Genomic DNA, 15,198 nt, shown 5'->3' on the forward strand with positions numbered 1-15,198 from the left:
CCTGAGGCCACGTCTGTCCCCGTCAGAATAAACACCTGGTGCCAGGAGGAGGCACCATGGCCTCCGGATGGCCCACAGGGTGGGCAGTGGTTCCCAGACCTCCGGGCTCCTGGCTTGGGCCACATGGGTCCTCACTTCACCCCTGCAGGCTGGGCACCCCCCTGGGCCTGGCCTGGCCCCGGCTCCCAGGCCACAGAGCTGGACCTGTCCTCACACAGGGCCACTGCCAATGGCATCCAGCAGCGACAGCCATGGGCCTGGGGAGCACGGAGTGTGGGGAGGCCCCGGAGGGCCTCCTGGGGTGCCAGGTGGAGGCTGGTGACCCAGGCACCCCCTGCCAGCCCCAGCAGCCCAGCACCCCTGCCCCACAGTGCCCATTCTGCCGAAGGGCCATCCCAAACCCAGGATGAAAGGCTGGGGTGCCCATCTCCAAGTGCGCTTGGGCCAAGGACACAGGACCCCGGGCCTAGCCAGAGAGGTGGCCCAGCTTCCCCTGCTGGGCCCAGGAGACCCTGCAGATGCCTTGCTGGGCCAGCCTGACGGGCCGAATATGGAGGGTGCCCAGCTTGCCAGAGGCCCCCCACCTCTGTGGAGTGGGTGCTGCATGGGCGCCCGAGGTGGGGCTGCTGTCCCATGGGGGTCTGGGTGGCGTGTGGACGACGAGCACGTGGGGGGCCCCTGCAGTCCGGGGCCTCCTGCTGCAGACTCAGCACCCCCACCTGGGGCACAGCCGTGCTGCTTCCGGTTTGCTGCCGGACACCTGGCGTGGCCCTGCAGGCTGGGGAGGGGACGGCGTCTTCGGGGACTCTGAAGAATACCCCAGCAGCTTCTCCCTAATCCCTCCCTACTTAAAGTCCTTTGGGAGTTCGCCAGCCAGTCTCTCCGACACCTGCCGTGGAGCATCTTGGGGTGGGGCTGCCTCGCCCACCTGCTCAGGGTCCCCCAGAGCCCCCTCCTGCAGGCTGCGGGGGGCCTGATCGCCAAGCAGCAAGTAGGGAGGGGTCGGGAAGTCACCGTGGGGCTCGTCCAGGCCAGCAGAGGGCCCCCAGGTGGAGAGGCTGTGGAGGGCGGTGCAGGAGGTCCGCGCACAGCCGGGCCCGCCAGATCGAACGGGAGACAGAACCGCGAGCTTCAGCTGGGTGCGCTGTGACTATTGCAGGGGACACACGTGCCCGTTAGGCAGCCCGGGAAGGGGACGGTCTGCAACTGCAGCATCTCTCTGAGTTTGCCAAACGTCCCTGAGCCTCGTCTAACCAGCCCCCATAAAACAAACACGGAGACCGCGTTCGTGGCTCATTGTCTCTCCCTCAGAGGACAGTGTCCCACCTTGTCCTTAAACTGTCTGTGTTGTGTCTTTTCTTCATCTCCCGTTAACCCCACTCAGGAACCCCAGCTCCAGACTGGTCGTGGCAGAGGCGGCTGCAGGCCCAGAAGCCCCACCACCTCTGTGAGACGCTGCATGGGGGCTGGGACCTGTCACTCCCCTCCGACCTCAACCCCCAGGCTGAGGTCAAGCAGAGCCTGCGCCCTGGGCTGACCAGCAACCCAGCCGGCCAGAGGTGGGGAGGGGGCGGTCCGGATGGCCCATCCAGGCTGAAGCCAACTCCCCGCAGCCCAGGCTCCAGAGCAGCAGGCCTGTGGCCACCTTCCGGCCCCAGCCCTCCCCACCGGAGGCTGCCACTGCCACCGGCCACGAGACCCAGCTCCAAGGAAACTGCAGCCTCAGCTCACGAGGCCGGCTTGGGCCTCTGCCCACCAGGCCCCTGGGGCACCCAGCCAGCAACAGCCAGAGCCACCCGGCTGCTGCCTGGGCCTGAGGCAGGGGCCACCCTAAGGGGGTACTCCCAGGCCAGCCTCTTGGGGGTCTCTCTCTGCACTGGGCCTTGCATGGGGCTCCTCAGAGGCCAGCACCCCACTCAGGGGTTCAGAGCAGGCACCCTGTCCTCTGGGGCCAGGGACGTCCGCCCTCAGCCGTCCACCTGTGCATCCCTATGAGGCCGGGGGGGGGCACTGAGGCCCAGCCCCTCTGCCCTCTTCGGGTGCCAAGAGGGGCCGTGCCACCCCCAGCATCCAGCACCCACCCACCCTCCTCACTGGGTTGAGCAGGGGCCCCAGCCCGGCGGCAGAGCTGGCTCGGCTTGGCCCGCTGACCACTCACAGGGCCAAGCTGCAGAGGGTCTCTAGGGAAGCCCAGCTCCACCCCGGGCCTGTGTCTGGCACGGCCCCTGGGGTGGGGAGGGCGGGCAGGAGTCTCGGAACAGCTACTGGGGCAGCCCAGCCCTGCCTGCGCCTGGTGAGAGGTGTCGCCAACCCTGGGGGGCCGGGCCCGGTGTGCCCATAAATAGGGCTCTCAGGGGCTGCTGCCTGGCACCCACTTCCTGGGCCCTGAAACCGTGCCCTGGCCCCTCTGTGGCTGGGCCAGGCCTCCAACCAACCCCACCTCAGCCCAGGGCTCCCTGCAGCCTTGCACACAGGAGCAGCAGGAGCCCCCCATCGCCACAGAGAGGTTCCCAAGGACAGGGCCTCCTCGTCCCCATGCGTCCTCGTGGGGTGAGGACATCCTCTCTGCACAGACAGGGAAGCTGAGGCTCAGAGAGGCCGTCCACTGGCCCAGGGCCACCCTGTCCCTGCCTGGTGGCTCTGGCTGCTGCCAACGGCAGGCCAAGCACCGAGCCCCTACTCCCACCTCTGGTTCCAGCGGCCCCGCCTCTGCCTGGCAGGGAGCATGTTTAGGAAGAAGGACGGCAGCCTCCTAGAGACGTTCCAGCACCCACACGTTCTTCATCCAACCCAGGTTTCCGGCGCTCACAGGGGACACGGTCCTTGTCAAGCAAAAAGGAAAGGCCAGAGCTGTCCTGCAGCGGGAGGGACACCGGATGCCCTTGGAACCCCACCTGGACCTGCGCAGAGGGCTTCCTGGAGGCGGTGTCCATGCTCAGCCTTGGAGGAGCCAACCAGCCTGAAAGGGTAGCAGCGGTGCTGGGTGCAGGGGCTGCAGGGGGCTGCTCCTTTAGCCAACTGTGGGTGCCCCTTGGGAGGCCAGCGCAGGCGTGGCTGGTCCAGCACAGGGCCGGGGTGCTGAAGTGGGGCCCACCAGAGTCGCTGGCTCTGTCTCTGGCTGGTGTGGCTCAGTGAGCTAAGCGCTTGCCTGTGAACCAAAGGGTCGCCGGTTCAGTTCCCAGTCAGGGCACATGCTTGGGTTGCAGGCCACGTCCCCAGTAGGGGGCACGCTAGAGGCAACCGCACTGATGTTTCTCTCCCTCTCTCCCTTCCTTCCTCTTTCTCTAAAAATAAATAAATAAAGTCTTAAAAAAAAGAGCTGCTCCGACCACTGGGTGGACTTGGGGAGTGAGGAACAGAGGAGGTTTGGGGAGCTCTGTTTCCTGCCAGGGATGGGGCGGGAGGGTGGGCTAGGGGAATCCCCAGTGTAGCAGACTGGAACTTCAGAGGGCGAGTCACCCGGGGGAATACGGAGGGGAACCTACAGGAAAAGAGGGGTCTTGCCACCTGGGCAGGGCAGGGGGTGCCGAGGCCACCCCAGTGGCAGCCCTGGGGGGTCTGAGCAGGGTCCGTGGCCCGGAGGTAAGACTGGGTCCATCTGAGTTGCACTGGAAAGGTGAGGGGCCCTGTCGTCATGGGCAGGGTGGGGCTGGAGAGCCAGAATCCTCCTGGGTGGCCTGAGCTGTGACCGCAACCCTGCTGCCCCTCAGGGCAGGCGCTGTGTCCACTGGGCTGGAGCTGCTTCCCGTGGCCTTCCGCACAGCCTGGACAGCACGGCAGGTGGGTGCTGAGCCAGCGGGGGTCCCCCCTGAAGGGGGTGTGCAGCCCTGCCCCACCCACAGTGCCCTCGCTCTTTGGGGAGGAGCCTGGGCTGGGGGCCGGGAGCTCCTCCTCCACCTCTCCAGGTGCCAGGGGCCCAGAGCCTCTGCCTGCAGGGAGGACGCTGCCACCACCAGCAGCCCCTCACCCCGGCCCCTGCCCTTTCCCGCAGAAAGCCCCATTCTCTCCTTCGCCTGCACCGGCAGTTGTGAGCTCCGAGCCCTGGGAAGGGCTCCCAGTCCCACCAGGACACACCTGGCCCACAGCAGGGTCCCAGCCAGGGCCAGGGTGCCCATCGGGGCTGCAGTGCCAGCGGCTCTGGCCTCATCCGCCCCGTAGGCCTGGTGCCCCCACTCCTGCCTCCACTGGGCAGGCAGCAGGGCCCATGCTGGTCCCCTTCAGGGAGCTGTCCCGCTCCCACGCCTCCCTGCAGACCATTTCCTGATGGCCTTGGGGCCATTCCAAGGCCAGAAGCCTGTGCTGCCAAGAACAAGAACCCAATGTCCAGGCAGAAGGTGCCAGGCCCTGGGACAGAAGCCTGTGCCCCCACCCCCCCCCCCACAATGGGCTGGGCCTGTGTCTGGGGACCACCAGTCCCTGCCCCCACCAACAAAGGGACTCCTTCTGCAACCTGGCGCCTCCCAAGTCCAAGCCCAGGCCGCTCCCACCGGATGCCACGCCCTGCCGAGGCCCTCCCGGTGCTTCGGGCCCAGCCCCCTGAAGTGGACTCAGGCGGAAGCAGAGACGCCCGCTGACACTTGCCAGCTTTGATCAAGTCCAGGACCTCAGAGACAGGCCACCAACTCAGGGAGGCCTCTGGGTGGAGGCAGCCCTTTCTGCAAGGTGGGCACGCCCCCTCAGGTGCTCTTGGGGCTGTGCCCGGTACTCCTGGCCCTTGGGCGCCACCTTACGCACAGGTCTGGTTTCTGCACCTCAGCTCGAGTTTCCGGTCACCCCCAGGCTCACACGATCCAGGTGGGGCCTGGCGTCTGCACCCAGAATCATCGAATTGGGGAGGGAATGACGATTGGGATCATGGGGGTGGGCCCCTGACCCAGGTGGGAGGGGAGCCCCAGAGGCAGGGCAGCACCAAGGCCACGACCCCTCTGGGCTGCGGGGGTGCGGGTGGGGGTCCGGGTTCCTGGCTCTGGAAAAGGGGCCGGCCTTGAGCGGCCGCTGCCTGCCCTGTCCCAACCCCGCACTGTGTCCGGGCCCAGCCCCACTGGTCACAGCCTCTTACATAAGCAGCCCTGTAAGGGGGCGAGGCTGCAGCTGCATCCCACGGGCCTCCTCCCCACCCTGCTGTCAGGAGCCTCCGGCGGGCTGTCCTTGTGCCCTGGGTGGGGGCCAAGCCAGGCCCATAAATAGGGGTCTCCCCTGCGGCTCCTGCTTGTCCTGCCCGCCTCCCTCTCTCTGCCCACACTGCTGGTGCCAGGCCTGGGACGCCTGCTCCGGGAGCATGGCCGCTCTGCGCACACTGTGGATGGGGCTGGTCCTGCTGGGGGTCCTGGGGGTCCTGCAGACCCGGGCCGAGGCCCAGGTTTCCCTGCAGCCCAACTTCCAACAGGACAAGGTGAGATGCTCCCCCGCCCGGTCCTTGAGGCTGGACAGGGCTGCCAGGGGAAGGAGCTCTGCCCCCAGAGCTGTCTCCCTAGAAGCGCGTAGCTGAGTGAAGGCTGAGCGGCCGAGGCCGCCCCTGGGGCCACGGCAGTTCCCCACCCGAGAGAGGCGGTGGGTATCCTGACTCGCAGGGAAGCACCTTTGCGAGTGCGCGCCCAGTGCACCTGCGCGCCTACGCGAGCAGTCACCCCTCCGGACTCCACCCGAGCAGTCACCCCTCCGGACTCCTGACGCTGGCAGAGAACGGGCACACATCCACCCCTGGGTCCCAGGACCGATCCTGGGACACGCCCCCGGGTGCGAGCAAGCGGACGGAAGTGGCGCAAGGGGTCGGTGCACATCCATAGCGCACGGGGGTGACGCACGAGGATGGCGCACCGGCTGGCCACAGAAAACTGAGTGCGTGCGGGTCTGCGCCCTGCACACACACAGCGCACGCTCAGGGGCTGCGCGCGGATGCAGGGGGTCTGGTCCTTCCGCCCCACCCTCTGTGCCCCTTCCCTGAGCCTCGTTTCAAAGACCTAGCCCCGGACAGCAGTCAGCTGCGCTCGCCCCAGCCCCTCGGAAACCGGGCGCGGGCGCCCCCTGCCGCCCGCTCTACCGACGGGCTGGCCCCCGAGCTGGGCGAAGGTGGGACCCGACCTGCCCTGGGTAGGAGCGGCATGGAGCGCCGCAGGCCTCCAGCGGGGCGGGGGCGGGGGCGGGCTGGAGACAGGACGCCCAACCGGGTCGATCGGTCAGAGAGGGTCCTGGCCAACTCGGCAGGGGCCTTCTCCTGCAGTTTCTGGGTCGCTGGTTCACCGCGGGCCTCGCCTCCAACGCAAGCTGGATCCGAGAGAAGAAGGCACCTCTGCCCATGTGCACATCGCTGGTGGCCCCGACCGAGGATGGCGGACTTAACCTCACCATCACCTTCCTGAGGTGGGACCGCGGGGTGGGCTGAGAGCTCCCCGCCCGTGGGTGCGATCTAGGGACCCCCGGGCCTTGTCCTGACCCAAAGGTGACCTGCCCACAGGAAGGACCAGTGTGAGACCCGGACTCTGCTGCTGCAGCCAGTGGGCCCCCCGGGCTGCTACAGCTACACCAGCCAGCGTGAGTGGGGCCCTCCTGGGAGGCCTGGGTCCCGCTCTGGGCAGCACCCCCTGGCGGGCGAGCAGGGGGATGGCCGCCCCACGAGAGTCCTCGGGTCTGGTGGCACACGCTCAGGTGTGGGGGGACCAGGGGTCCACTCTGGGGCCGTCTCCTGCTGGGCCCCTCCCTGCGCCTGGATGGAAGGTCTTCAGTCCTTTGCTGTCCCCTCCCTGCTGGGCGGGGAGAGGCACCTGCACATAGGGCTTCCCCACGGGGGCACCTTTCCTCTTCCTGGCCAACCGAACGGGCGGTGGCAGCACCAAGAACCCTTAGTTTTCTGAGCCTGTGTGTGTGCCGGCCCCCACCTGGCAGGCTGTGCAGGCAGGAAGCGGTGGGCTGCCCAGCTGCCTGAGTCGGGGAGGGGCAGGGAAGGCAGCCCACCCTCAGAGGGCGCCCCCTCCCGAGGCCAGAGGTCTGGGGGTCCCGACTGTGGCTGTCTCGTGGGCTTGCAGACTGGGGCAGCGTGAATGACGTGCGGGTGGTGGAGACGGATTACGTTGAGTACGCCCTGCTGCACACCGAGAGTACCAAGGGCCCCGGCCAGGACTTCCACATAGCCACTCTCTACAGTAGGTGCCCACCCCTGCCGGGCACCCAGGGCCCGGCCTTGGGGTGTGGGCATGGGTGAGGCTGCCCCAGCGGGTAGGGGCACAGAGCAGAGACCACCCCCCACCCCACACCTGCTTTTTCTTCCTGCCCAGGCCGGACCCAGACCCCCAGGGAGGAAGTGAAGGAGAAATTCGCCGCCTTCGCCAAGGCCCAGGGCTTCACAGAGGACACCATTGTCTTCCTGCCCCAAACCGGTGAGGGTGCTGAGCGCTGGCAGGGGGCAGGGGCAGAGATTTGAGGCAGACAGTCTCCTGGTTCAGGGGAGGCCAAGGGTCCTGAGTTTATCTGGCCAGACCGCCCACTGACCAGCAGCGGGGCTTCCAGAGTGGGGGGCAGTCTGTCCGCATGAGCTCGGCCTGCGCCCCACAGGGGCAGGGGAGAGGCTCCTTCTCCGGGAAACCCCTCCCCAGATTCACCAAGCACCCCACATGTGAGCCAGGTCCCCAGCCAGCCGCCAGGACATGGGGGTCCCCAGCCTGGTGGGGGGCAGGTGCCCAAGGGAACAGAGGCGGGCCTCTAGGGCATGGACCTGGGGGCGGGCGGCCTGCTCTGAGAGCAGTGGGGGCAGCACCCCTCTGTCTGCAGCAGCTGGAGCTGGGGGGTGGGGTGGGGAGGAAAGTCAGATTCACAGTTTTGAGGGGCAGCCGACTCCCCAGGGCTGCCGGTGGGGGCGGTGGCCCTGGCCCGGGGTGCCAACCATCCCCACTTCTTTCTTGGCAGATAAGTGCATGGAAGGACACCAGTAGGTGAGTGGGCCGTGGGCGGGCCTCACCCAGCAGTCCCCACTCCACCATGCAAGGAAGCCGAGGCAGACAGGGGCCGGTCCAAGGGGGCAGGGGCTCCTCAGGGGTTCAGCGAGGCAGCTGGGGAGGAGGAGCTGGAGGCTGGACGGCATGGGCTCGGAGGTCAGGGGAGGCTGGTGCCCTTTGCTGAGAAATGTCAGGGCATGACTGGGCGGGGCGGGGCAGGGGGTAGGCCGCCTTCTCCACCTGCAGGTCCTGCTCTCTCAGCCAGGTGGTCCGCCCTCGGGACCTGGCCGCCCTGTTCTGCTCTGCTGTCCTCCAAGGCCCTCGAGACCCCAGCCCTGGCTCCACCGGCCACCCCTCCTCCCACTTGGCTCTGTCCTGCCTCTGAGAATAAAGCCCTGAAGCAAGTCAGCAGCCTGGCTCCTGTCTGTCTGTCCTGTAGTCGCCACCCGTCGCCACCCTGGGCCTCCTCTGACCGGCTCCTGGGTCCTCGGCTTCCCCACCCTCTCTGCTCCACACCTGGGAGGACAAGCTGGGGTGGGGGAGGCGGGCTGGGTTAGCCGTCGGGACAGGTAGGAGGAGGCCCCCTGGCTGCAGCAGCTGGCCTCTCACCCCCAGCCACCCGAGGCCGAGGGTCGGGGCGGTTTGCAGGTGCAGGGTAACCACCCCAGGGTCGGATGGAGATCAGACCAGGGATCAGGAAGAACAGGGCTGGGGTGTGGGCCTTTCTCCTCCTGCGGGAACAGACGGACCAAGTGGGCTGGAGACAGCCACCTCCCACTTTGGCTTCCGGAGGCCCAAGGTCCCTGCGCCTCTGCAGGGTGAAGCCTGGCCTCCAGCCTGACTCAGCAGGTCCCTCTGGCGAGCAGGCCGGCAGCCCCAGGGCATCGTGGGGCAGAACGGCTGGAGGGCCAGAAGCAGCCCAGCCCTGACCACACCTTCCCTGACCCAGCTCAGCCTGTATGGGGACGGGGGTTGGCGGAGCCCCAGTGCCCCTGCCCCATCCCACTGGGGGCAGGTGGGCGGGGGAGACCAGCAGGCTCCTCAGCTGCCTCGGGCACGCCGTTCAGCAAAGGGGGTGGGGGCAGCAGCCAGAGGCAGAGGTCAGCAGGCAGTGGACAGGGCTCCCTGAGTGGGGGCAGGGTGGGGCCCTGCAGCTGTGCTGAATGGGGGACTGGCATCCCAGACCAGGGACCCTGGGCTCAGTGGCTCTCGCTCCTGAAGCCGTGGCCCAGACCCAAATCAGCCAGGTGGTGTCTGCCAATAACACACACCTCTTGGTGCTGAGCTTCCAGACTCGGAAGAGGGGTGTTGGGGCCGTCTGCTGCGGCTCATGGTGGGTAGGTGGGCAGCTCGCCCAAGGAGGGGCTGCTGACGGCCCGTCACCACCTGGCTGGAGTGTTGACCTCGTGCACATTCCAGCAAGTTCTTTTTTTTTTTAAAGGTTTTATTTGTTTATTCTGAGAGGGGAAGGAAGAGAAAGCGGAGAGAAACCTCAGTGTGTAGTTTCCTCTCGTGTGCCCCCTACTGGGGACTTGGCCCACAACCCAAGCGTGTGTCCTGACTGGGAGTCAAACCAGGTCCCAGGCCGGTGTTCAGTCCACTGAGCCGCACCAGCCAGGGCCCTGTTCAGCAAGTTCTGACCCCAGGGCAGGAGTCAGTGTCTCCTTGGGATCCTCCTCACCCCTCCCTCCTGGCCACCCTCCCTGCCCACCCCCTTACCCCCAGCCCCTCTTCCACCTCCCCCTACCCCGCCCTGCTCCCTCTGCTCACCAGCCCCCCAGCCTGCACCCCCCAGAGCTGTTTCCTGCAGGCTCCCAGAAGGTGCAGCTGCTGGCGCCCCAGGTGGGCCGGAACCCTGGCCAGGGCGCCCTGCTGCCCAGGTCAGGTGAGCAGCGCTCCTGTCCCACCCCGGGCTCCTGGAGCAGGCACTCCAGGCCCCATTCGGGCCTGTCAGGGCCAGGGGGTCAGGTCGCAGGCAGGGAGGCCGGGCTGTGCAGCGGAGGGTTGGGGGGACTCTGCCATAGGGGAGGGGACCCTGGGGGCTTCTCAGGCCCCACTCTTCACCACAGACCAGTGTGCTGGTGCCTTCTCCCAGGTGAGTTAGCAGGGGGGTGGGGGGGGGCTCCAGGATGCCCCTCCCAGGCTCCAGATGGTGCAGCGCTGTGTACCCTGCTGACCCAGGGAGGCCCCTCCTGGCCAAAGGACCACGCTGTGGGGGTGTTCCATCTTGGGGGTGAGAGGGCTGACACCATAGAAGCAAGGTGGGGCAGAAGGCAGCTGTGGGGCAGGATGGAGTGGGACCACGGGGAGGAGAGAGGGCACCACCCATCCTGTGCACCTGCTGCCCTGCCTGCAGGGAGGCCTGCAGCTGGGGTGGGGGGGGCGCGGGGTTCTCGGCAGCGCACCCCGCCCCACCTCTGTGCACAGCGCTCCCCGCTCCCGGAGAGAACCGCCTCTCGGGCCTCTCAGCTCAATAAACAACCTCCAGAGCCAACGGTTTCTTGTCAGGGGGAGTCAAGGGGGATAGGACCGAGGGGCCGGGTGGCTGGGACTAGGGGCAGCACAGGACCTACCTGGAGAGGGTCCCGAAGGGTCGCCCCTCCAAGGCCAGTTCCAGGGCCCCTGGCCGGGCGAGGCCCTGCTCTGCCAGCCCCTGCAGGGGTGTCAGGGGTGGGAAGGGCTGAGGCTCTGCTCCACACCGGGATGGAGGGTTGCAGGGACTTCCCTGGGCCCCTGTGGACCTGGGGTGCTGGGACAGGGGCTGCTGCTCTCACCCCACCCTCCAGGCCTGTGTGCATCCGTTGAAGATCGCAGTGGCTACTGTGCAGGACCCCACACCAAGGGCGTGCTGGGCCTCCCATGGGTGCAGCGGCTGGCTCCGCCCTCGGGTCCTCCCAAACCGCAGCAGGAAGGAAGACATCCGGGCCTCTTCCGTCTGGGGAGCCCCTTCCAGGCCCCCCACGTCTCACCTGACTGCCCACCACTGCCCAGTGCTCCCCGTGGGAACTCAGAGCCAGGCCCTCCCTGCACAGGATGGCGGGGGGCGGGGGGAAAGCAGGGGTACACAACTCTGTCCTGCCTTTGTGCTTAGGGACGACAACGTCGCTATTCTTCAGACACAGCCTGAAGAATTTTTTTTAAAGATTTTATTTATTTATCTTTAGAGAGGAAGGGAAGGAGACAAGGAGAGAAATATCAATGTATGGTTGCCTCTCGTGAGTCCCCTGCGGGGAACTGGCCCGCAACCCAGGCATGTGCCCTGACTGGGAATCAAACCGCGATCGTGGGGTTCGCCGGCCCACGCTCAATCCACTGAGCTACACCAGCCAGGGCAGCCTGAAGAATTGGAGGACAAAATGCTGAAAGATCTCCTGAAAATTGATAATGGAAACCACAACCAGGACGGCAGCGGGAACAGCCGGCAGGGGGAGCTCTCACCCCCTACTACGCGTCAGTCACCCCAACCGGGGAGATCCGCCTGCATCTCTAACTGGTGTTTTCTCTAAGTTACTACCCCAGCAGGTGGAAGGTTTTCCCATCGCCTGGCAACAGCTCAGCCAATGAGAGGCCGTCACAACACGGCCAGCCAACGAAAAGCCGCTCTTTCGGACCGCGCAGCCTCCCCCAGGGGGCGCTGCGTGTAGCAGCCCCGCCGAGCTCCCCCTTTCCGCGGCCAGTGAAGGCCCCTCTCCTTTGTTCCCCGGACTCGCGGGTGGTTTCGCCGTATATTGTGTGTCTCAAAGTACAATTCTTTATGGTTCCCAAATAAACCCATTTCCTCTAGAATAACTGACTTTTCTTTTAGGACAGCAATCTGTAAATAGTTCAGAAAAAAGTAATACTGGATGCAAATATACCAAAATGTTGACAATTGTCTCATCTGGGAGGTGGCTGGCTATACTTTTGTTCCCGCCTGACACCAGCCCACAATGAAAGCCCTGGCGGGTGGGGGCGCCCACACACACCTGTGACCGGTGGGCGCACCATCCCGCCCTTGGACAGGTGCCATGGGCTCGCCTCGCCAAGGCGTCTGCTGAGAGATGCCGCGTGAGCTCCAGGTGAGAAACCCATCGATTGATCTGTCAGCTGTAACTCAGTTTCCACCTGAGTCCAGAGAAGAAGGGGCAGAAGGGGCCGCGAGGCCACAGCAGGGGGTCAAGGCAGAGAGGTGGGGAGGCCTGGGGTCCTGGCAGTGGGCACAGGACGACTTGCCACTGGGCTCCCCGCACCGCCCAGGGCTCGGGTCCCCTGCTTTCCCCTGCTCACTGGTCCCTTCCTCCTCCCCTGGGAAGGATCTGGAGTGGGGAGACGCAGGTTGCTCTCCATGGCCTCTTAGACACCCTTCCCCGGAGGGAGACTCCCTGCTGGGGTAGTGCAGCCCCACAGGCCCCACCCCCTGCCGCCGCAGGACTTGCGGATCCGCCCCCTGCTAGTCTCGCCCTGAACTACCCTGCTCTGGCCTCCTGGGGGCAGTCCCCCACCAGTGCTCCACCCAGCAGCCCCCAGATGTGTGTGCAAGACCTCTCAGCTCATGCCTCCTGTGCTCCCAACTGCCCCCAGTGGGTCCCGTGTCACGGAAAATAAAGGCCAAAGTCCTTGGGTGGCAGCAAGCCCCTCCCTGTTCGGCCCTGCTCTGACCCCACTGCCTACTTCCCTGTACTGACCTCCTCAGGACTCTTGAGCATGCCAGCCTCATGCCCGCCTCAGGGCCTTTGCACGAGCTGCCCCTGTTTGGCATGTTCTCGCAGTTCTACACTCCACTGGCTCTCTCCACGCCTCTGAACTCTTTTGCTCAAATACCACCCATGTGGTCCTTCCTTAGACTTCTGGGACCCCCAGCTCCAGCTGCCCTCCGACCTCTCTAGCTGCTCCACAGTACCCTTTACTCTGCTCTGCTGCTCAGCGCGCCATGCCCCATGCCCGTCTGCCCTTCCCTCCCTCACACACTGGCCAGGCGCCCAGGCTGCCCGGAGACCTCCTGGACCCTCTCCTCCTCCGTCTTTGAGGCCCCACCTACCTACAACCCTGCTCTGAGCTGTACCCGCAGTCCCATCACACAGTATCGGGGTCTGTGGAAGGGTCTGTGGAAGGCCTGAGGACTTGAAGACAGGTTTTGTTACATTTCCTAGATTTCTGCATAATTTTCTGGAATTTAGATTTTGCAGTGTTCTTGTCATGTTTTGGAACCAACGTTTGTGGCAGGCCTTGCCTTAGTTTCCTGTGGCCGCTGTGACAATTTGTTAGAAACTTGGTGGCTTGAAACACACATCTATTCTCGTGCCGTTTTGGAGGCCGGGAGCCCAAGCTGGTCTCCCCGGGCTGTGTTCGAGCCGGCAGCAGGGCCCAGCTCCCACCAGAGGCCCCAGCAGAGGACCCTCCGTGGCTTTTCCATCTTCTGGTGGCCGCCGCTGTCCTTGGCCGGAGCTTCTCACTCCACTCAGCCGCTGCCCCGGGGCCACACGGCTTCTCCCCTGCTTGGTGAAGTCCCCTCTGCCTCTCTTATGATGACATCCAGGGCCCATCCAGATAGCACAGGACGATCTCCCCCTCAAGATCTGTCGCTGAACCGCTTCCGCACAAACCCTTTTCCATACACACTAACTCACAGGTTTGGAAGGCCAGGCCCCAACACCCCTAGGGGTCGTGGTGCCTGCCGCCTACCACGTCCTACTGAGGCCCCGGGTGCTGGGCCTGGAGGGTTAAGGTTGAAGCTGGTCCTGGGGCTGGTGGCTCCACGGCCACATCTCTGGACCGGCTCCTCCCACTAGACAGTCTTCCGTGCTCAGCAGCCTTCACTGTCTCCATCAGACACCCAGCCACACCAAAGAGATGACAGGACACAGCAGGGGACCCCTAGTGCTCCCGTACCCGGCCCAGACCCATGGCCTCAGGAAGGGCATTCCCCCTCTGCACCTCCCTCAGAGCCCCTCCCAGCCCCCATCAGCTCTGCCCCCAGGGACTCAGCAGCCGGCTCCCTCTCCTCCCGGTGCTCAGTGGGGCTTCACACACAAATCAGGCGTGCCTCCCCTGGCCCCTGCTTCAACCTTCCCACCCTGCAAACGTCCCACAGCACCAACTGAAAATCTCTACGTGCCAGGTGCTGTTTAAGCACCAAGGACACAGTGGCGAATAAGACAGAACTGGGCAATCAACAGGACAAAAATGCGTTAGTCCTCCACTGCTCAGGCACAAACTACCCCAACACTTGGCAACTGAAAATGGCAGGCAGGTGCTACCTCCCCGTTTCTGGGGTCAAGAGTCTGGGCCTGGCGACCTGGGTCCCCTGGCACGAGACTGCAGCTGAGACGCTGACCCAGGCTCAGCTGGGAGGGGGCTGAGTTCTGCCCCTCACTGCTTTTGGCAGGCCTTGGTCCTTCGCCCCATGGGTGTCTCCGCAGGGCTGCCGCACGTCATGGGGAGCAACTCAAGGAGGAGGAAGAAGTGACTGGCCCTCACTTCTGCCCTATTCTGTTGGCTCGAAGCAGGTTGCTCAGTGCGATCCACGCTCTGGGGAGGGGTCCACAAAGGCGCAAACACAAGTTGGGAATGGAATAGCTGGGGGCCATCTTACAGGCTGGGGCCCGTCAGCCCCCCAGAATGTACTTCACGCCGTGGCATGTGTGGGGAAAGGTGAATAAAACAGGACGTGAGGTGTTGGGCAGCACCCTGACGTTTCATATAAAGTGACTAGGGGAGGCCTTGCTGAGAAGGTGGCTTCTGAGTAGAGACCTGAAGCAAGTGTGTGAGCCTGGGGAAAGGCAGCGGCAGCACAAGCAAAGGCCCAGTGGCAGAGTCGCTCCCGGGGAATGAAGGCTGTGAACCAGGAAGTGGGAGATGAGACTGGCCTGGCTGAAGACAGACTAGAGATATGTTAGCCTGGCCTACCCATCACCTGGCCCCATCCCTATCGCCACCACGTGCTCACCCTGGTCATCTTGCAAAGCCCACTGTGGGACTTCCGCGGAGCTGCCCCTCCGCCTGGGATCCCCCTACCCTGGGTGCTCCACCTGCTCTTCCTCCAGCTCAGAGGGCACTTGGCACTACCTAAGAGTTTCCTGTTTCCTGCGTTTATTTGTCCACCTACTGGATCTCAGAAGGCGGTCAAAGTGTGCTCCAGGCCGGGATCACAGAGGCACAGGAAGGAATGGACGAGTGAGTGAAGGGAGCTTTCTGCCTGGTTGCCATAGTTTATTCACTTTCGTATTTTGACTTGTTCAGCGTTAGGAAGCTTTGCGTTTGTATCTAAAGGCGAGGGTGAGAGACTGGGTGG

The 15,198-nt window shown here is 65.0% G+C and overlaps 1 protein-coding gene across 3 annotated transcripts; it reads left to right on the forward strand.

Annotated features, from left to right (window-relative positions):
* The first annotated feature begins 5,183 nt into the window (after positions 1–5,183).
* Positions 5,184–8,339, forward strand: PTGDS (prostaglandin D2 synthase). 3 transcript variants are annotated; one of them, XM_037036612.1, is made up of 7 exons: positions 5,184–5,392; positions 6,221–6,360; positions 6,455–6,531; positions 7,023–7,139; positions 7,272–7,373; positions 7,900–7,925; positions 8,155–8,339. In XM_037036612.1, exons 1-6 carry the CDS (start codon positions 5,279–5,281, stop codon positions 7,923–7,925), a joined length of 576 nt encoding a protein of 191 aa, XP_036892507.1. In that variant the 5' UTR covers positions 5,184–5,278; the 3' UTR covers positions 8,155–8,339. The 3 variants fall into 3 exon arrangements, with proteins under 3 accessions (XP_036892507.1, XP_036892506.1, XP_036892505.1); XM_037036611.1 differs by having other exon boundaries at positions 8,190–8,339; XM_037036610.1 differs by having other exon boundaries at positions 8,194–8,339.
* The last annotated feature ends 6,859 nt before the right edge of the window (positions 8,340–15,198 follow it).

This window comes from Sturnira hondurensis, unplaced genomic scaffold (genome assembly GCF_014824575.4).
Source record: "Sturnira hondurensis isolate 20B ecotype Veracruz unplaced genomic scaffold, ASM1482457v3 Scaffold0022908, whole genome shotgun sequence".
Taxonomy (NCBI): domain Eukaryota; kingdom Metazoa; phylum Chordata; class Mammalia; order Chiroptera; family Phyllostomidae; genus Sturnira; species Sturnira hondurensis.